Source organism: Pecten maximus, chromosome 11 (assembly GCF_902652985.1).
Source record: "Pecten maximus chromosome 11, xPecMax1.1, whole genome shotgun sequence".
Classification (NCBI taxonomy): domain Eukaryota; kingdom Metazoa; phylum Mollusca; class Bivalvia; order Pectinida; family Pectinidae; genus Pecten; species Pecten maximus.
In genome coordinates, this window is record NC_047025.1 from 1,668,270 (window position 1) to 1,691,808 (window position 23,539).

The following is a 23,539-nucleotide window of genomic DNA, read 5'->3' on the forward strand; positions in this document are numbered from 1 at the left end:
CTATTTACCTGTGTATATATTTATCTGCAATACCTGGACTGAGCAAGAATAAACAAATCGCCTGAAGATGGCCAGCAAGGCCTGAAAACGTTAGCGAAAATGCCGTGTTGATTTCATTATTTCTGTTTACCTGTATATATATTTTTTTCTTTAAACAGCTTCAATATCTGCATATCGAACTCAACCCTGCATCCACTTTATGTAAGTAAATGGTATCATTTCAGTTAATATAAGTTTTGTACAATATATGATGAATTTACACATTCTATGATACGTATATACGTACACGCCCTCCCTCATCCGACCAAAATGCCTTATTTATCTATGAACACCACAATTGAACAAAAACCTTTATTTTCCACAGGAACACGCCCTCAATTTCATTATGCAAAATATAGTGAAACATTACATGCAACCTGAATTGGATGGTAAGTAATATAAGCTTTCATGATATTTTAAACCTTTCAACTGAAATGATTTTACAAAGACATACAATATATAAGTCTCCTTTAAACTAACCTGAGAGATACATTATCTTTACCACCTATACGAATTTCCAATTACAGTCTGAAGCTCGTTATTTCAAAGTAAGTGTGGTCATAATAAACTTCGAGATATCCCGAGTTATCGAATTTGAGATAACGCAGTTTGACTTCATATGGAATATAAATATTCATATCAACTTGTTGATTATATGTTTTTGACGCCTGTGTTTTTACTTAACGCTCTGTTCTAATTTAAACATATGTTTTATAGACCAAGGAGCGAAAGGTTTACCTTTGCTGAAGTCGGATGACATCAAACTCATCAACACAGACCTAACACTCACACAGGTACATTGTATTTCTTTCTCAACTTAATTCTCGTCAATCATGGAAAGTATTTATGTTGAGGCACGGTGGTCTAGTGGTAAGACAAAGGGTTTAGTGACTGAAGGGTTGTTAGCTGGAGTCCCGACACTGGCGGTGTGTTGTATTCTAAAACTAGATACTTAACCCATTGTTTTCCAACATTTTGGCTAAGCTGTAAGTGAGTATATGATAGGACAGTACGAAAAAATTTTTGTGTACGCTACTTGCGCAAAAATGGCAGCTCCGGCTGGAGCTTCCGAAAGTATTGAAAAACAAATTTGCTGCTAGCTAAAGACTCAATAATCATAGATGATGATTTGTGAACCGCTTTGAGACGGCTTTTATGCTGTGATACAGTGGTATATATAAAGCTAAATATTATTATATAACTATGATTATATAATTATCATTTCTATTTTTTTCCAGGACGCCATTATCATAGGTACTGATCTGGAGGTCATTGACATTTGATTGGATGGTCCAAGTTGTCATCACATTACCTGAGATGACCTCCTGCGCAAGTGACAAAAACAACAAACAAAACCAGAGTTCGATAGAAAGTGGACAAAATTAAGACTGACCAACGACATGTCACATGTACATGATGTTGCTAAAATTGCATGGATGTTTAAAAACAATGATCACAAACGCGTGGTAACCAAGACCAAGTAAATGGACGTATCTTGTATCATATGGAAACCTTACGTTTGGCTATAGTCTCATAGTTCATCATGAAGAGTTGAGTTGAGTGGCCTCTGTATACAGACATCCGAAACGCGTACCCTGACGCCGACTTGCACAAAATTATTTTTGTCCAGTACTACGCAGAATTCAGAATAATGTGTTAGCGCATTATGCTATGGGCTTTAGTGGTTTTAGGTCATATGCACGATACTTCATCAAAACTTTTTCTAACGAGGAAGAGTTCAAATATATTTGCCATGTTCTGTTTTGATGTTACTTCCCTATTTAAAATCATTATGATACGAATGAGATTATTGTATGCTGATGCAGTTTGTTCATGACCTCTTCGTAAAGGTCAGAGTATGATGTTCCATAATGAAGGAAGAAATATATTGACATCCCCACTTTCTACACCACTACAATACAGTAATCTACAGATGATTAATCTGTTTACCTTATCTACATCAGAAGGTACGATAATGACAACTACTGTATAATACACACACACACGTACGGATGGAAAAGCCCGAATTTGGAGGAGACCGAAATGTCTGGGGAAACCCCACGTGGTCCGGCTACCTCGTAACGTTCCCGTTCGATCGAGGAATTGAAGCCGGTCGCCTTGGTGACAGGCAATGTGTAACCACTGTGCCATCCGACTACAAAACAGTTCTTCCTTACTTTTTCTTATTTGCTTTGTAAAGTAATGTAATGTGTGTAATTATGAATTAACTTCAGTTTCTTTCTATAAACATGTATTTGGGGTTTTTTGGAGGGGGGGGGGGGATTTATACAGTTTTATTTTCTATCATTTGTATTAAAAAGACAACTCTGCACATTTTGACAAACAATTTCCCGCAATAGGTTCGGTGGCCGAGTGGGCTAGGTACTTTATCACTAGCCCTCCACCTCTGGGTCATAAGTCACGAAACCTACGTAGGGCAGTTGCCAGGTACTGACCGTAGGTCGGTGGTTTTTCTCCGGGTACTCGGGCTTTCCTCCACCTCGAAAACCTGGCACATCCTTAAATGACCCTGGCTGTTTTAATAGGAACTTAAACAAAATAAACCAGATAAACCAAATTATCCTGCAACTATCCCTTAAATGTCAACGCATTGGCAAACAACATAGAAGAATGCTATAACACACAGAAATACAAATGGTCGAAACGATTTTTTCAAAACAAAATTCACGAATACCTGAAGTAAATGGAGCAAATTATTAGTCATCTTAATATTTAATAGCTAAAACTTATGCCTTTGTAACTTAAAACTCTGTCCTTATCCACGTTACTCCCCACATCTCAAAACCTAGAGGAAACTCTCATCATTCGATTTCCATCTCTCAACAGAAATAAATAAGTTAATATATATGTATAACTGTTTTCCTTGTTTCGATCTCTTTTTTCTGTCTCCGCCCCACCTCCCATCCCCCACCCTCTCGCCATATTTCATATTTAGTGTTTTGAGTGTGGAGATATACTTTTCATGTTTGCATGTAGTCATGGATGTAAATGAAAGAACGGCTGCATATATAAATATTGATTCAATAAGTAAGTTTGTAATAGAGTATATGATGATATATGTGTGTATGTAAGAATATATGTGTACTGTATGAATGAAAATGCAGTAGTAATAAACTAAATATTAATTTGTAATACTGTCTCTGTGTGTCATGTGATTATACATGTGTGTAATATATTATGTTTGTACAATATGATTTCAAAATAAAAAAACAAATGAAATTAAAAAAAAAATATCCCGCAATATATAATGATAAGACTTGCAATCACGGAGACAAGTCGACCCCATCATTTGAAAGCGTCATGATATACCACTGACGAGAACGCCAGTTCGTTATTGAGACATATATCTCGATATCTTTAATAGTATATTCAACGTTTTTAATGTGCCAAACGGTACATTAATAAACCACCTCTTGTTGCGTATATACGTGCTTCGCTCTAATCCTGTAATGGCGGACATTTTGGACAGATACTTCTGCTCGAGCGGTAACGTGTCCTTTGACACCTATGATATAAATATCATTGTAACTTGATTTATTATTCAAAAGTAATTATCACAAGATGAATTGTCGAAGCTCGCTGTGACATTTAAAGCCCTATTTATGTAAATACAAAGAATACGGATGTAGATGTAACACATTTATTGCCATGTACCAGCTAGAACTATTTGACAAGAGCAAGCTATGATTATGAATATGACGTTTATAACGCATTAAATTGCTGAACAACCAATAGGGCTTTGAAGTACTTTAGACATTTGAGTGTCTTATGTGAGAAGGCGCACGTCTCGATGTGCCCTTTCCGCTCAGTTCCTCCCCTTATACGTCACAAAAGGTGATGATGGAAATCCACGCATAATGATTTATTTCCGTTTTTATTTCCATGTGATGTTACTCTTCAAAGCTATTTCGGATATGGTGAAAGAATTCTAAATATTCTTCACACGAAATTAAGATATAACCTATGGTGGCATATTTCTGCCATCGAGTTGCCGACATACGACTTAAAGATGTCGATATATTTCCGAGAAGATGTCAACATCATAAAGAAATATGTCGACATAAACCAACACATATCTCGACTTATTAGCTTAATTGCCGAGATAATAATGCCGTGATAATTATCTAGGAAGTCGGAAACTCGGCTTTATATCGCACGGTGGCATATTTCTGCCAGCCACTTCCTAGATAATTATCACGGCAATATTATCGCGATAAGTAAACTATTAAGTCGACATATTTTTCGGTTTATGTCGACATCTTCTCGGAAATATGTCGACATCTTTAAGTCGTAAGTTGGCAACTCGATGGCAGAAATATGCCACATAATAACTACATTTCCCTTAATTACGACTTATTCGGGGTTAACATTGTAGATAACCCCTCATGTTTATTTGGATCTCGAAGTGAAAATAAATTTATTTCTTTTTTTACTGTCCTTTTTTTCAAATCAGAAGTACGAGTTGTTTCAAAATCTAAATTCTAAAAACATTAATCAATTAATTTTAGATTTTGATTATCCGATATTCCAGATATGTCCGTCAGAACTAACGAAGATCTTTTTCAAGTTGTGCACCTATTCGTATTGACTAGAGTAGATTTAATAATATAAATATTTTAGAATCTTTATAATGGTGAGAATGTGCACAGGGGTTTGGTTTTCTTTTTTGTTGTTCGTGTTAATAGTTTTATAATGTTATTTATGTTATAAATATTATGAATATTATATTACTGCCATTTTGTAAATATGATGTACATATTTGAGGAAAGGACGTTAATGATGCTGTAATAATGTTATAACAAATCCTCGTATCATTTTCTTGGCAATAAAGTATGTTTAAACGAAACTAATAAGACCTCAAATTGTGTTATTTTTAATAGTTATGTTGTAGCTATTATTATTATTATCTTTTTTACAAATTCGTTTAACGTCAATATGGGTACCATATCGTGTTTGTCTTTATCAATAACTGTTTGTAACATACGACAAGCTCTTCTGTTGTTTTTACTGTTTGAACGTTTTTATCGTAATCATACACATGTACATTGAGGTTTTACAGAGACCGAAGAAAGTCGAATAGAGCATATATAACAGCATCAACATACGAAATTGGAAATGAAACGAAAGGAAAGAAAAATAATGAATTGTACGGAGAACAAAAGACAATATGAACAGTAGATAATATACGACACGTAGATCAGGTGCCATTTTTAGACAAACATTTGATGACGACCAGAAGTCTTTTCATATATGAACTAAATTTATGATATATATATAAGATTCCTTCAAGAGCCATTTTAACCATTTTTATCTTTTTATCGTAATATAAGCCACAATTAAAAGCGATAACTATTAAACACAGACTGTGAGCAATGATCTCATGGACACGAGGGCTGACCAGACGAACATAAAGTATATTTCAATGCCCAAATAAGGAAATATTGGTCAATTATGCATTCCATTTTATCTGAAATATATATTTATCTAATTAAAATTATTTAGCGTTAAATACATAATTATGCAGCTGCGAGGTCATATGACAATTAGTTGTAAATATATGTCCGTTAAGTAGTAGATAATTGTCAACTAAATATGTGTCAGAAACTGCTGAAGTATGTGTCAAGACACTGAACAGTCCCACATTACGATCAACGATTCTATTTGTTTGGTAGGTAGCCTTACTCAGCACTTTCTCTGTCAGTCTATAATTAGATGATGTGCCAAAATAATTTATCATAATTTAGGTATACACCAAAGAAGTGTTTTTTGAAAAAAATATTCGTTTTTTTTATTCATATCTAAAACTGATAAAACATACCATTTGTTGGTTAAGTAAAGTTTGTTATGTAAAAGAGGCAATACTTGTACATTGCAAATTATAATAGCACGCGTGAGAAAAAGTTCCGGTCAATTTAATAAGAAACATTTATTTTTAAATGCTTCTTAAATTGAAAATAACTTAAACAAATCGGGCTTTATCGTTTTACACTACTGACTACTGAAATGTAAACAAAGATGCAATACAAAATGTTAAATATCATTATTAATTCAAACCATGAATAATGCTTCAGGTGAAAATACAATGATGATATGTTCCAAAATCAGGAGCGTCTTCTGCCTCCGTTACGACGCCGGTCATATATGTCTAGACGCTGTGATGTGATGACTCAGGGTTGATTAAGGATATGGTTACCCTGGTAAAGGGAAGTAGTGTTACACGCGGTCATATTACACCTATGTTTGTACGCTTTGAACTTACGTCATTACACATGTCATCCCGGCCATGTTCAGCATGTACATTTCAACAAATTAGCATACGTGTAAATGTCACAGGCCAAGGGGCACTAGTGGGAAGAGTCGGCAGATTGTATTTCGAACAAAAATGACACGGTTGGTATGTAATTGACAACTTTCATGACGACATTAATAGATTTTCCTGTTTATTGACTAAGTAAGAACATAAATACAGTTCCCGACTGGAATATTAGATTAATTTATTTTACTTTACAGAAAGTAAACAAGATTCTAATAATTCATAAAGTAAAATCACCGATTTCACTGTCTGTCCACGAAATCTGTTTATTTCTGCACTTCCTATAACCTCAGGTATTTCCTGAACTTGTAAAATCACTGTCTCGGTATGAGGCTGTAAAAGCAAGTAGGACATTTGTCAACGCAACCGGAACTATTCTAATTCAAAATCTACAAAAAGGCGCTAAAAATGAACAAAGCATATAAAGTAGTGACACCCTTGAAAATATATCAGAAGCGATTCCCCGACGACTACTGCCAGGTATATAGGTCATATTCAGGTGATACCTTGTTCTCAAACTGGGAAGAGAGTGGCTACATCAGGCTTTCAATACAGCTTCTAACACGTTCAACTTCATATCGCACAGGGAAATAAAATACAATCTCACGAGATCGTCTATAAAGCCCCTAAAGTTTCCATCAAGGTGTATATATAAACCATTTATAGATGTTTACATTTTTTTTCTTTGTGTGACGTCTCTGTTAACCAGAGGGGCCGCGATAGCTCAGTCGATTAGAGCGCTGACCTGGTAACCTCAGGTGAAAATGGTGTTGATCGGCAGGCTTAGAAATGGTCCTTGTCTGCGCTGTTCAGGTTGTGTCCTTGGGTAAAACATTTGACCCTAATTGTTCTGGATGGCATGCGACGGACCTCCCGTATGTTGTTCATTGATGTATTCTCCAATTTATAGTCCGGCCTCAAAAATGACCCTGGCTGTTCAAGGGGCGATTAACAAACAAACATACAGTTTTCCAAAGTACATTGCACGTGTACATGCGTCTGATCAATATATCAGAAATGAAACTTATCGACTTTAACATTTACGACTGCAATCAAAAACGTGTTGTTGACACAAATATGTTGTATTATCACAAGAACATCATTGTCAGTGTTTTCTTTTATCATGCATATGGTATTCCTCGTGTTACTTAATTCAATGCAATTCGCTCATTGTTAGTATGTTTTGACCGGGTGGTGTATCCTGCTGGAGGGACCGCGGTGGCCGAGTGGTTAAGGTGTACCGACACTTTAACACTAGCCCTCCACCACTGGGTTGCGAGTTCGAAACCTACGTGGGGCAGTTGCCAGGTACTGACTGTATGCCGGTGGTTTTTCTCCGGGTACTCCGGCTTTCCTCCACCTCCAAAACCTGGCACGTCCTTAAATGACCCTGGCTGTTAATAGGACGTTAAACAAAAACAAACAAAAAACAAACAAGTATCCTGCTGGATGTTTTCGGCAGTATGCTTCAGCGAGGTAGCACTATTAAGTCGGCATCAGTTCCGCGCTATCAAAAGGAGACAAACGCGATTTTGCCGCAACCTCCAAAAGCCTCCCAAAAGACACATACACTGCACATGCATCTCGCACGCATGGGGTTGGAGTCCTTATTTTACCATATCTGTTGATAGGATATACTTTAAATGTTGAAATTGCCTCCTAAAATGACATTGGTTATCAAAATAAATCGATGACGGAGTCTTTACATCACTACATCTTAGAAGGCTGTTAAGGTGTTTGGAACTAATTTTTATTTCAATTCGCCTAATTGATCTGCACAAGGCAATCTATTATTTCCGGTTTTACTTGTGCTAAAACGTTGAAATATGCACCACTTTTTAGATAGTATTAAAATGTATATCAAAATTACGTTTTGACCTTAGAAAGATGATATGTTCAAGGATCTTTCTTATCGAAAGAGTCACATCTATACAAATATAAACATACACTATAACTATTTTAGGAAACAGTTCTTATCCCAATTTACATTTTATTGACAGTAGAAAATGTCAAAATACCCTTTCTCATTAAGGCAAAGAGGGAATGGAACACATATGAATGAGATAGATTGCCGTTAAGGCCTCTGCTGCACCTTTCGAGATCACAACCCTGTTATCTTCAGGATGAACTTTGACAGGTGTAAGTAGGTAAATGTATATTTTAGTCAGGTGCGAGTATTATGACCACAGCAGAGAGTGCCATAAACACCCATTAAACAGTCTAAAACGTATGCAAATGCCGTAACTGTCAGTCAATCATTAAGCCCATTAGGTTTAATTAGTAGGCGAGCTCGTTATGACCCAAGAATAGTTTAATGCTAATTATTTTTATCAATTATATTCAAAGGACGAAACCTAAAAATGGATAAAACTGTCTTGCTAGTATTGCATACCATCCCTATCATATGACGGAAATCTTTATCAAATTAGCATAGAATGTATATAAAAAGTACGGACTTTACGTATTCCTCTGCAGTCACTAGCTCGTCATCGCCTGATAGGGTCCGTCATGGTAAGAACTGCTATATCTACTTTGATGAAATGTTGATATGTTATGTAGCCCGTCGACGAATTGCTATGTCTATAACAAACCTTTTGTAAAAATGCATCCATTGGAATTATCTTTTTTAGTATATTTAAGTATTATTACTATTGAAAGTATAAGCATGGTAGATCTAGATAACGACATTTAATATACCAACTAATAGGATCATAAAAATGAAGAAGTTATATGATTTATTTATTTTTTTTTTCTCTTATTTTTTTTTCTTTTGCTATTCTAATTAAAATGAGATAAAGATTCAACGTAAACATTTTAAATGCCGATTTACTCTAATTGCAGATGCAACATTATTTATTGTTTCATCCCTCTATAATGGAATGCTACATCTGCTCATAATTTTTGTTGATATATATCATGTTATCAATAGGTACATGTAAACCGTACTATCTGCTAGTTTATATATTTAATTGGATATACACAAATAATGCTCGCTTTCCTAACTCGTGTACTTTTAGCATTTTCTTTCAGTTGTAGGTAAAATTGTTCAGTCCGATAAAAACTTTAGTCTTTCTACATTAGTTAGGTAGCGTCGTTAAATACACTAACACACACAAACCAACAAAATCAAACAGACAGGAAATTGTTTTGCAAAACTAAGTATTACTATTGGCAAATCCCCTTCAAAATAAATACATTATTATTATTGTTCAATATATCCTTCAATGTAAATATAATGTTATATGCATTGAACTGGGTATAATGGTGTCCTTGAGTTAGGCGAGAGATGACATCTGATGTTATCATAGTTTTCTTTTCATTCTAGTTTAACATTAGTTTGGAAATAATTCCTTTGTTCCTTTTTCTTTACAAAGACTTCCAGAAGTATGTGCCCCTTCATTCTTGCCACAGTACTTCTCGGGTTTATGACTGGAACAACTCATGGCTTTGTCGAGCAAATACCAATGCCAGACGTCTTGCAGGAGTGCTACAAATACCAAACAAAGAACATAGATTACACTGAGAAACCCTCTCAGGAAATCAACATGCTTTGTATCACAAAATACCTCTACCAGACTGCACATCTTCGGCCACAACGACAGGTGACCAACCAAACAATCGCCTATGTCGGAGAACTAATGCGAAAGGTCATTAGTAAACATGAGAAAAAAGGTCATAGGTCAAAAAGACAAGGTTTCCCAGGCGCAAGTATTATGGGTGTAAGAAGAGAAATCAGAACTCTGTCACGTCGGGAATGGGAAACCTTCGTGTTTAGACTTAACCAGCTGCAACAACCAATTGTAAGTAAAAGCTTATTGCATTTTAGTAACGTCGGGTAAATCGTCATTCCACATAAAATGTCATTACGTTTACAAATCCGTTACATATTTTTTTTTAAATCCAGCATCTACTAGTATTTGCAATGTTTCCCCAATACGAAATCTGACAAAACAGAACGTAGTTGTGTTTTGATTTTCCTTCAGCGTGAAATATATCTGTTAATAATTATCCATTCGTCTTATTACTGTACACTATTCTTGAGATAGCTTGTAGGTTATCTCTGCTGGCGGACTTTTGGTCGCGATGTTTACCATTACCATTACCCTCTAGGCAAAACAATTCAGTAATGCGCTTCTACTTATTCAACCTAAACTCTGTCTGGTACTAATTCGTATTTAAAATTACTTTTTGGTGTAATACAAAAAAGAAACCTTTTTGGATGTTCAGTGGTTGATTAATTATTTACAGGCAGAATATTCAACATGATTTTGTCTACCGGATATATAATTTTAGACGAAACTAAAATTTCATACTTGACATTACGTCAATGAGGGAAAGAGAAATAGCCATGCAAATGTAGGTAACAGTGAAATTCTCGAAAGATCCTCTGTGACTGTCATACCTTTATATGTTAGTTGAGGTTAATATGCTGACCTCAGATATAAAAACGGGCAAAATTGTATGCAAATGTTGTTAATTATCGTCATTAGGTCCATTGTGTCTAGATAGATGACACAGGTGAGGCGATCTTGACCTATGCAAATTTTATACCTATTATTACTTTAATTAATTTTAAATGATACAATTTAAACATCATCATCATTATCGGCGCCATCGTCGTCGTCGACGGCAGCGGCGTAAATATGGTTTAATAATTACCATAATATAAGACGAATTATAGTTGTAAGTTGGATTGGCGTCACATTTCCTAAGAATTTATACAAATAATACGCCATGCGTTACCAATCATTAAGAAATGATAATAAAGAGAATTTCGTATTTATTACACAGTCAAATAAAACTTGGTATTGTGATTCCAGATCTAAAGGTGATATTTTCACCAAACAATATACACTGTCAATAAAATACAATAATTGTTATTGCTTATATAACTTCTTCTGACTAAATGTTGATAGACTTTTTTTTTTTAAATGGTCGATAAATCTCCATATGGATGCGCAATGAGGATTACGGAATGCGCTTGTTTGCTTGATTGCTGTTTTTTTTTTTTTTTTTAATTTCATTTTGTTTTATTTATTTTATTTTATTTATTTATTTTAATTTTTTTATTTAATTTTTTGTCTTTTTTTTTGTCATACGTCTTCGTTCATGTACAGCCTGAAAAATATCACATAAGTGCTATTTTATCCGTATAACATAAGTTACAACGAAATATTCCCTTCTTGTTACAGTTGACCCCGGGACAGCCCCCATTTGTGCCGTACTACGCTATTGCTGAAATGCACCTGCCCCCTGCGATCATACAGGCAGCTCACAATGGCCCTAGCTTCCTCGGCTGGCACAGGATCTACCTGCTCTTGTGAGTTATATTGTTTTAGAACGGACCTAGTACAACCAGAAACTTAAGAAAACTAAAAATATCACTAGGGGCAAATGGTGTTAGGCGCGATATCACAACGCGAATAATACTTCATTTCCTTATACGATATTAAACAACATATTATTAGTCACCAGAAATAACCTGTATAGAAAATATAGTAAGAAGAAATTATAATGACCTGCCTTGTTAGATACAAACATTTTATTTGCAATGTTTTATTAGTCGCAAGAATTAAACTGTATACCAATATAGTAAGAAGCTTTTACAATGACCCGCCTTCTGGTTGGATACAAATATTTTATTTGCAATTTTTATTAAAGGGAATATCAGAAACATGCACAATTTCTATTGATGAAATCTATGTCCGAACGATGATTATATGAGTGTTTGTGCCTACAAATAATGAAATTAACGCCGAAATGTACAGGGGAAAAGGCGTATCATATACAAATACTGTATGTCTTTGCTGTAATTAGTTATACTTCGGGTCGAATTAATAATTTTCAGGACTTACTACTCGAAGAACTTTGGTTTATCTTGAGAGTAAAAATGCCTTATTAATGTAAATATTATAACTTTTACTATTTGGGAAAAAATGAATATAAGTTTAATTTTGACAACCTTAACTTAATTCAAACGAAGGATTGCCCCTGTAAGTAACGTAGATTTTGTTTTACCTGATGACAGATTGGAGGAGGCTTTGGGTATGCCAATACCTTACTGGGATAGTCGGCTTGACTTCAGAATGCCCCAACCTACAGACTCCGTCATATGGACACCAGAGTTCTTTGGAGAAGGGTTTGGAAGTGTCGCGTCAGGCCCGTTTGGAGGTTGGCCGAGGATCCCCACACCTGATCGTGTCCCTCTTGTCCGTAACATAGGAAATGATGGATCTTTGGTCAGCGATAGTGCCGTCAATGCTATAATGTCAGCCTACAGTCACTTTGATGTCTCAGAACCCGCCCCACTACCCCAGATGACCTTTGAAGCTATTCACAACGCCGTCCATGTTTGGATTGACGGTCAAATGTCGGGAATTTCCACTTCGCCACAGGATCCTATTTTCTTTATGCACCATGCGTTTATTGATTATCTTTGGAGCATGTTTAGAAACATTCTACGGAATTCCGGTGTAAATCCAGAAAACGACTACCCGCGAAAAGGTAATCGGATGCATGCCCCTCTGTCACAAATGATTCCATTCAGCTTGTTAAATATTCAGGGCTTCCGAAACGACATTGAGTCCCCATATGCACCTTCCCCTACCTGCCCAGAATGCGGTGGCAGTCCGTACCTGCAGTGTGTGCCTCCTGGATATTGTGTGTCAGTCAGGGGGTTTGCTCCTGGATTCACCAGCACACCAGGTGCACGTGGGTCAAGGCCAGTTCCAGTCAGAGAGAGGTTTGAAACAGGCTTACGCGATCCCCGTACTCGTGGAGATGCGTCAATGACCACCATTCCAGTCCGTAGACGTCGAAGTGTTCAGGAAACAACAAACACGACAACTCATTTTTCAAATGATGCATCACAAATGAACAACCCATACCAAAATACATTCGTCATAGATGGAATCAGTGACGTCAGCAAATGGTCCTTTGTTCCTGTTAGGATCATATTTGAAAGACCACCTGAAGCTAAATTTGAATCATTCATAATGAAAGACGGAAAGTTAGTAAATAGTACTGATATGTTCTCCCCAGCAAAGTACAACACATTCAAAGTAGAAATAAAACAGAAAGTCCCTGCAACTTATTCAAAGTGCCACATATCCGGTTCGGGTGCTTCAAAGGTTTTTGTGCAAACGGACGGTATAGACTATTCAGGGAGGTATAAGGATTATGCAGTGGTCGATGAACGGCTACCTATTTCTTCCTCTATGGCTTATGTTGGAGTAAAGAAACCAGAAAATGGCGCAGCTAAATTTTACATGACAGCATATGACTCGTGTGGCAGGGTGTGTACACCTAGATGTCTAGTGAATGGCAGGTATCAGGAATGTTCAGGAGCTTTTCAGATCTCAACAGCGTTTCCAAAAATGTATGGGAGAACTTATGAAGAAGCCGTACAAACAGTTTGGACAATTGGGGATCAACTCCTCGCGGAGGCTCATGGTGCCGAGATCCCGATAGCATTTATTTGTAAAATCAAAAAACAGTGGCCATGGCGATCGTAGTAGGGGCTTGCATTAAATGGCTAGTATTAAAAAATTAAACGAGAAAATGCCTTTTGTTTCTTTACTTAATTTATAATAAAATTATTATCATATTGTATTTGATGCATTTTGTTTCTATTTTCAATTGAACTTTCTATGAATATCCTCAAATTATTAAATTTCATTGCGGCAAATAGAATAGACCGTTCTGATTGGTCAATACCAGAAATGATATCATAAATGGTGAGGATGCAAAAAGTGAAGACATGTTTTTATCAAGGTGATAATTTCTGATATTTCACCGGTAAAATGTACTTTAGCTAGCAATAGATGAACTAGTATATATATAAGTGTGTTAACAATCTGTAAACGCATGCATTAGGATGATTAGTTGAACATCGATATAAAGTGTATCAGTTTTTAAAATAAATTATGTTTTAAGATCGACTTCAGATCCATAAATAAAATGCATTCCTTTTTGACATGTGATCATAATATTCAAACTGATACTGATAAATCGAAGATTCAAATTTAAAAGAAATATATATTCTGTTTGTTATCTATATGATGAAGTTTTTATTTTGCTTAACGTCCTATTAACAGCCACGGCCATTTAAGGACGAACGTGGTTTTGGAGGTGGAGGAAAGCCGAAGTACCCAAAGAAAAACCGCCGGCTTACGGTCAGTACCAGGCAACTGCCCCACGTTAGTTTCGAAATCGCGACCGACAGATGGAGGGCTAGCGATAAAGTGGCGGGACACCTTAATCAAAAAAAGGAAACAACAAAGAATACTTACATGTAAACAAACCCTTAATTCTAACTGAAAGAGATCAAACGAGGACGAAATACAAACGAAATATAGATTTGAACGGAATCCAATATGCAAGCTGATAGAGGACAACACTAGGTGTTCCGAAATGATGAGCGCTTCATGGAAATATTGGTCAAATCCGGTTTGAGACACGCCCTAAATATAAGAACTAGGGTATTCTAGTTCATTCGGCAAGAACTATTTCAGATTTATGTTTGCGTTGTTACCTAGCTGCTCTCCGCAGTCTACATGTATATACAGTTGTACACAGTCTTGGTTTATGTTAATATCTAATTGTGTAAACGTTGATAGATAAATTCTAAAAAAAAAAAAAAAAAAATTGAAATAATATCTACAGAGTCTCTGACATCAGTGCATCCTTCCCATTCTATATTTTGTGATTGTGTCCCGGGCATTAATGTTTTACGCTAACAATAGATCATATCTATTATGGCGTCCTTATAGTCTAGAATGAATACACCATCGGACACTCCGACTAACATTTTGTAGTTATTTAATGGATATTTTTTTGTGTTGATTTTATCGTAAATTTATAAATGTAGGTCATCCACCTAAAACAAACCCAAACAACATGTATTGTATCCTTCGATGCCTATCCCGGTCTCAGACTTAAATCATCTTACTATTTAACCTGAAATATTCGTGGGTACATCTTTCCGTGATTTTGAGTTGCTGTATAGTTGGTTATTTTCGTGGCGGATTTCATTTCCCTATATTCGCGGACATTAAAACTGATATCCAGTGAATATTCACTACATAATGTTTACAAGACGGTGTTTATACCATATATTTGATACCCGCGAAGTAGTCCGGGACAACCACGAAAGACTAGACTCGTGAAAATTAGCAATTATACAGCATCGTCATAGTTTCATGGTTCAAACTCTTTTTATGCTAAGAAATCGTAGTCCGAGTGTATCTATATTTGGCGGTCTCCTATCAACCACGAATATTTTACATCGTGCACATTTCATATCATGCAGTATCTCCGAAAAGATTAATTTGCATTGATACATGTCTAGATATAACTGGGGAAGGTCCCAGTGGTTTGATTGAGACAATAGGAACTGATATGATTTGACGGCAAATATCCTGTTATGCTATATGATATAACACATACAAACTAAATATTACTGGCGTAAACCTAGTATGGCACAATTTGAATATTATGATAATCCAATACCGGTAACCTAGATTCTGAATGACACCGTTTAGATAGTATGATAATCCAATACCGGTAACCTAGATTCTGAATGACACCGTTTGGATATTATCCAATCCAATACCGGTAACCTAGATTCTGAATGACACCGTTTGGATAGTATGATAATCCAATACCGGTAACCTAGATTCTGAATGGCACCGTTTAGATAGTATGATAATCCAATACCGGTAACCTAGATTCTGAATGACACCGTTTGGATATTATGCTAATCCAATGCCGGTAACCTAGATTCTGAATGACACCGTTTGGATATTATCCAATCCAATGCCGGTAACCTAGATTCTTAATCGTGAGACAATATAATAATTTTAACAATGTTGAGAATATCTAAGATTAAAACTGTTGACAGACATTTATATAACAATAGTATTCAGAATAAATTGCTTATATCAGCTGCAGTGAAATGAACATCTACGCAAATATCGCCAAATGTAAAAATGATGAAACAAAAATCCTTGGTTATTTGTTATGTAACTTGCATATAAATTACTTACCTTATCGGTGGATATACGTAGTTACACCTTTCACGGTAATGTCCAGCTCAATAAAATATCTGGAGACCGAGATAATATAGGTTTACCTTGTTGTGTTAACATGCACACGACAAACATGAACACATTTACGTCAGTAGCTTGGCATTTATTCTGTTTTCCTTTTTAAAAACATGAAGCAAACAGGATAGCAATTTATCTCATGTTAAAAATGTCCATATGTTATGTACAATAGACACGTTTAAGCCACAAAATTGCATCTTCATGAATGTTTATGATTTAAAGGATGACAAAAAGACTGGTCGGTGCATCACAGGTTATAAACTAGAACATAATTAGTTAATTATATTTACACTCGTGAATCATTATTAAGGAAACATGTCCGATAAATCAGGAAATGTAGTGGGCGAACTTGAATATTTTAACTCCCATCTTTTCAAATACAATGCAGTGACAACAAACCTATATTCTGGATTTGTGAAACAGGTGCATCTCGCTTAGAAGATTTGGTTATAATTTCGATATATTTTTTTTCGTAAGGGAACACATTGCTTATTTAACATTGTGTACTACATTCATATCTATAGGAAATAATAACATACATTCGTCGTTAAATGTTACTCATTAAAATGATTAGTGCCCTTGATTTAATCAAACAAGGTTAATTTATAAAATGGTAACAAATCGATAAAGTAGAACAAAACATACCGACATAACGACACTATAATTATAGTTCAGCCAATTAAAGAGGATCTATTTATAAACAAACATATACATGTGCATGTATACTCAAGCAAGAGTACAAAGAGAATGCGACCAGGAGCTCAGGAAGAGTAAGCGTCTTCTGCTTGATTGACACCCGCCATACAAATCTAGGTCAATCGAACCATTCGGAATATTAAGTACAACACAATCCGACTTGAGACCTTATTAAGAAATATGAATACTTCAAAACGAGAATTTATGTCAGTCCATTTTCTGATGATATTCTACATTTTATTCTATGAATTCTTTTTCGGAGACAAAGTCACAGGTTTGCATGATAGTGAATAATCACTTGTGATATGAATTACGACAGTATGGTAATTGCTGTCAAGGATATCCCGAACCTAAGACCACCACCAGTCGACACAGGATGTGTGCATTTGTCATGTTTAAAGGACGTGTCATATGGATAGGGATATGTATTAATTAATGTTTTGGTTTTGTATAACAGCTGTAAACGGAACTAATGCATTTTAATACGCTGATGTACTTAAACTTGGGACTGCACTGTCATTTATCAGAACAATGTGTCTTTAAAAAGACTCGTATTGTATAATCTGAAATAAAACAGCTGTCCTTCAATTCATTTAGTTTCGGTTTGTGTTAAATAAAAAATGTCTACATAAGATGCGATCATATGAACATGACATGCAATATGCACAAAGTTAGCTCGAAAGACTAAAGCAGAACCTCAAATACATATACATGTAATAAAAAAACAGAACTGCGGAGATGCCGAAACTTCCCTCAATATGATTATCCTTGTCACAAGCGAGCAATTTTACTATCATAATATCGCATGCGTGAGGCATGTTATAATCTACAAACTAATTCAAAGCCTTAAGGAAGATCTTATTACCCTTAAATCCCTTAGTATATATGTGAAATTGAGGAAATGCATAGTTGTAAGAAACATGAGAGGTACAGAAATTAGTACAACAAACTTGATTCTCGCGTTATTGAATTTCCTGTCGTAGTTGTACTGAGAGAAATATTTATAATATAATGTACAATTCGTATCCATGTATGTAAATACATTGCGATCCACAGGTATTCATATCATCTTATAGATGACTTCCACAATGATCATGTCAGGTTATCGGGCCGACCATCACTGCGCCATTGAAACGTTCTTTTTTAAGAACGCCGATGTGGCGCAGCGGGTATTTCTTGGCTAGGCGATTGGGTGCCATAGATCGTGAGTTCGAGGCCCGATCAGGGCACGAGTCAAAAAGTTGTCTTCCTTCGTCATTTGTGTTACTATATTATCGACAATTTACTTGTCTGTACTGTCGTTATTACTACTTGACAATAATATATAATATATTACATGTATATAATAATAGATAATAAATTACCATAACATTGCTCTTTCCTGAAATACACTTCTTTATGATATCAGAAAATGTATCATTTATTACGAGTGTTATGCAATATGCATTTCTTGCCTATTCTTATTAAGTACATTTTTCCAATGTCACGTTTTCATTGGGGGGCGGAGGGGGAAGGGTCTATGGATTTTACAAAGGACACACAAGATATTAACGCTTTATGGTTAGATACAGATAAAAACAGATAAAATTAAATGAATTAATTTGCATAATATCATGAATTTTGAATTGTTCCGAGGTCTTATTTGTCGAAAATACATGAAAAAAATTCAGTTTAAATCATGAAGATATTTCTAGAGTTATCTTTGATCATCAAATGTAAACATCCTATGTCAGCAGATTTCGAATACATCCCTTCAACTACAACGGAAATTAGCTTGATGAAACATTTTAACATGTCATGGTTTCTTCAAATTACAATGACTAATCCATACAGATGCCATATTTAGATGTGTACATCGTATTGTGTCTGTTGTGGATTGACACGATATTGTTGCACACTCTTGTATTGAAGATGTTCACCACGAAACAAACATTACAAATTTGATGTTTTGTTTCATCGGTGGCAACTTGAGGTCAAACCTATGATGCATCCAATATGTTAAGCTGTGTTTTATTTCTGAAACACACATCTCCCATACAAGCCTACTGCCGGAAACGTCGAGGTGATCTACGTTATGGATCATAGGTTGAAACATGTTGAAAGCAGTGGACACGATTGGTATTATGTGAGATATCGAGAATGGTGTGGATGTGTTTAAAGCAAATGAATGTGTGAAGAGATATAGCTGTTCACAGTTGTTCTGATACAACAGGTAAGATGGTGAGTAAAACAATTTATTTGCAAAAATATTATGTATCCGAAAGAATTTATTTTGTTTTGTGTTTTTTGGCATTTTAACATTCTGGCTGATGTTTGGCTGAGTTTGTACATGTGAAGGAACCACTGTTTTTTACAATGTCATCACACTGAATCACATTATATGAACACTTCAGTTTTAAGGGTGAAGGAACAACTGGTAGAGATTTTTACAGTGCCATCACACTTAATCACCATATCTGGACATTGTAGTATTGAGGGTGAATGATCCACTGGCGGACTTTTTTAAAGTGTCATCACACTGAATCACCATATCTGGATACTATAGTATTAAACTCGTTCAAAACAATTATACTGTCAACTTGGCTTGCCAGCTCTTTCCGCAAATGTTGGTGCTGCATGTTAAGCACAGATTAACTAGTACAAATTGCAAATACTCCTCTGTCAGGGACATAACTCCCCAGCGGGGTTGACAATTGGGCAGTAAGTGAGAGCTTAAGAAGTAAAGCATCAGATAAGAAAAATGGTAGTTGAAAAATCTTGACACGAAATTTAGTAATTGGAGCAGCAGATTTATTTTTCGACCTATTTTATTTTAGATTTTGACGGTTGCCCCCTAGGTATCAACACTTTAGGCCCTTACGGATGAGTCCTAGAAGGAGGAAACAGCTGTATGATACAGTTTAATTAATTTTGTCTCCAAAGTATCTAGTTCTCGATTTGATCTAAAGGGGCATTCCTTCGTTCGGACATCAGAAACGTGCAAAATTTCTATTGATTAAATATATGTCCGAATGAGGATTATATGAGTGTTTGTGCCTACCAATAATGAAAGTAACGCCGAAATGTACAGAAAAATGACGTTTCGTACGCAAATACCGTCTGCCTTTGCGATAATTAGTGATACTTGAGAGTAAAACTGTCGTATTAATTTAAAGATTATAACTTTTACTACTTGGGAAAAATACACATTTCCCATTAAGTTTTACTTTATTCAAACGAAGGAATGCTCCTTTAAGAGATGCCAATATCGTGTCTTTTGTATATATACCTGCAGTAACTTTCCTGTCTCAACGTTGTTGTTGTTGTTGATGATGATGATGATGAGGAGGATGATGATGATGTATTCTTATACAAATTAGGTCTACCTCACTGTCTTACTGGTGGTATCATTTGCTACCACGGGTGTGGTCTTTGGCCTACTGGATCCATTACCGATGCCGGATATCCTTCGAGAATGTTACAGGTAAGACAATACTCTGTAGTCCCTTGTGTGTTCAATTGTTAATCTTTGTAAAGGATAACAGTATTTTCAACAAATCAAAGAAAAAAATGAAAAATCATCGTAAAATTCTAAGACACATAGCCTGAATCTTGAAAAATTGTACGCGTATTCGTCATTCTTTTAAAACAAATATTTTTCAGACTGCTTCTGAAAATTTGCGTATATGATTCACAGGTACAGGACCGAGAATATTAGCGTATCGGAAATGACATCACAGAGCCTTAACAGTTTCTGCATCACAGACTTCCTCTCCCAAACCGTTCTCCTACGGCCCCAGAGGGAGATATCAAACACTTCCATCCTGTATGCCCAGGAACTCGTCAGGAGAGTCATACAACGGGTCGAAACCGGAAGTAGATCCAAGAGACACGTTAGGGAGAGGAAGGAAGTCCGAACTTTGACGCGGGCGGAATGGAACACATTCACAACCAGACTGAATATCCTCAAACGACCTGTGGTGAGATTGGTCTTTTCAAATACAAAGTTGTAATTTTAAACTGACATATCATCCGTCCATTCCGTGAAATTTCATCCTTGGTTGAACCGACTTAAAGAGTAAAATATAACATGAATGAATTTTTGAAGGACAAAAAGGTCAACTTCCTTTCGAAGGCACATTTCCAACCAAGTAACACGAATAAATAGCAGTGCAAATTATCCGATCGTATTTCGAAATAACAGTCTTGTATCTGCTATGAATAATATTGTTCATATGCCTGTGCTGGCATCACTTTGACATTTTTTAATTTTTAATTTACGTATTTTTATTATAATTTTCTTTTTTATTTATTTTAATTAGGGTTTTTTTTCGCTCATTTTGGCACTGTTTTCCCCAATTATTACGCATCATTTCTTTTGTAAACTTACTCTGAGGTTGTTTCCCCCAGATGTTGGCGAATGGGGAGCAGTTCGTACCGTACGATGCTATTTCTGATATCCACATGCCGCCATACATCCTGCTGGCAGCACATATAGGACCAAATTTTCTCGGCTGGCATCGGGTTTACCTTCTCCTGTACGTAAAATGTCTCTAATTCTTCTTCTTCTTCTTCTTCTTCTTCTTCTTCTTCTTCTTCTTGCCCTTCTTTTAATTCATTTATTTGATATTTTTCAACTTTCAACAAAACATTGGCTTGACGGTGGCTGTGTTATCATACCCTATGTTTATATGTTAATATTGATGATGAGGTGAGGTGTAATTTCTTTTGACTATTTGTCCCCTCTTCATGATACTCTATCATTTTAGACTTGAAGAAGCACTTGGTGTAGCGCTGCCATACTGGGATAGCAGACTGGACTTTGATATGGTAGAGCCAACCGATTCAATTCTCTGGTCACCAGAGTTTTTCGGACAAGGTTTTGGAGTTGTGAACAACGGACCTTTTGCTGGATGGATTACGCCCCAGGGGATCAACCTTATCCGGAATATTGGAAATGACGGATCCCTCATAACTGATGAACAAGTCCTGGGAATTCTCATACAGGGCAGTCACTACGAAGTCACAGAACCCATTCCGAGATTAAGCATTGAACGTGTTCACGATGGACCGCACGTCTGGGTTGATGGTCAATTGTCCGCACTTGCCACCGCTCCACAGGAGCCCGTCTTCTTCCTGCACCACGCCTTCGTGGACTATATCTGGTATTTGTTCAGGAACAGTCTACGAATGGAATATCCGGGAATAGATCCACAGTATGATTACCCACTGAAAGGAAATGTTCTACATGCTCCAAATGCACCAATGATACCTTTTAATAATCTACGAAACATCCAGGGGTACAATAACTACTTTGAGTCTCGCACGGCCTATGCACCATCACCGACATGCCCTGACTGCGGCAGAAGTCCTTACTTAACTTGCAATGTAACGATTGGAAGGTGCCGTTCTCTTTCTGTAGCAGAATTCTCGCCGGCTATGTTAGCGTCATTCGGAGCTGCAGCAGCATTTGCAGGTGCAACTGCCGCGGTCGGCCAACTCAGGGCACAGACACTGGTACAGCAGGTAGGTCCACTTCCAATTGGATCTCGATTTAGAGTGTTTAGCCGAGATCCGAGGACAAGGGGGGATACACTGCCAAATGCACCACTAGCTGCTTCGAGGAAGCGACGTAGTATAAGTAACGATTCAAGTGTCAATGAAGAAAAGCTCCAAACTACAAGTATGAAAAGCATGCGTCGTGTAGAGGATCCTCAGATCAATAAACCATACCTGAACACGTTTGTTCTGAACGGCGTCAGCGATGTTAACCTCTGGGTTTTTATACCGGTAAAGGTTATTTACGAGAAACCCTCTGATACATCAGGCAGCATGGATGGATCACCAAAGAATATATATTCCCAAACACCTGATAACAACGGGACATCGTTAGAAGAAAAAACAATACCGGCTTCGTCTCATAAATGTCGTGTTTCCGGTTCCGGTGCGTCCAAGGTTTATGTCCAGACCGACGGTATTGACTATTCCGGCAGGTACAAGGACTATGCAGTTGTGGATGAACGGCTATCTATCTCGTCATCTATGACGTATGTCGGTGTCAAAAACCCCAAGCACGGTGCAGCACAGTTTTATATGAGTTCTTTTGACTCGTGTGGTCATGTCTGTAAACCTAAGTGTCTGCTAAATGGTAAATATAGTGCATGTTCTGGAACCTTCCAGATAACTTCATCGTCCCCCTTGATGTACGGAGTGACCGTTGACGAGGCAGTCAGGGAATTATGGGATATTGAAGAAGCACTTCCGGCTGTCGCACCACAGGGAAAGGCACCGGTAGTGTTCACCTGTAAGATGTACTCAGATTGGCCATGGGAATTATCTTAACTGGTCATTTATTTAGTTATAAATAAATAACACCAAAATAATA

The 23,539-nt window shown here is 36.4% G+C and overlaps 3 protein-coding genes across 4 annotated transcripts in view; all 3 read left to right on the top strand.

Annotated features, from left to right (window-relative positions):
- Positions 1-3,275, top strand: part of LOC117338038 (bactericidal permeability-increasing protein-like) — a 29,030-nt gene extending 25,755 nt beyond the window's left edge. For both annotated transcript variants that reach the window (XM_033899197.1, XM_033899198.1), the window contains 4 exons: positions 159-201; positions 365-428; positions 757-833; positions 1,278-3,275. In XM_033899197.1, coding sequence (XP_033755088.1) covers positions 159-201; positions 365-428; positions 757-833; positions 1,278-1,322 — 229 coding nt within the window. In that variant the 3' untranslated portion in view covers positions 1,323-3,275. The remainder of the gene's footprint in view (positions 1-158; positions 202-364; positions 429-756; positions 834-1,277) is intronic.
- A 6,523-nt stretch (positions 3,276-9,798) lies between these two features.
- Positions 9,799-13,932, top strand: LOC117337716 (tyrosinase-like protein 1). The gene is made up of 3 exons (XM_033898814.1): positions 9,799-10,173; positions 11,566-11,693; positions 12,402-13,932. The coding sequence occupies exons 1-3, from the start codon at positions 9,799-9,801 to the stop codon at positions 13,885-13,887; spliced, it is 1,989 nt and encodes a 662-aa protein (XP_033754705.1). The 3' UTR covers positions 13,888-13,932.
- A 5,213-nt stretch (positions 13,933-19,145) lies between these two features.
- Positions 19,146-23,539, top strand: LOC117337997 (tyrosinase-like protein 1). The gene is made up of 5 exons (XM_033899157.1): positions 19,146-19,395; positions 20,535-20,638; positions 20,852-21,134; positions 21,565-21,692; positions 21,924-23,539. The coding sequence occupies exons 1-5, from the start codon at positions 19,393-19,395 to the stop codon at positions 23,494-23,496; spliced, it is 2,091 nt and encodes a 696-aa protein (XP_033755048.1). The 5' UTR covers positions 19,146-19,392; the 3' UTR covers positions 23,497-23,539.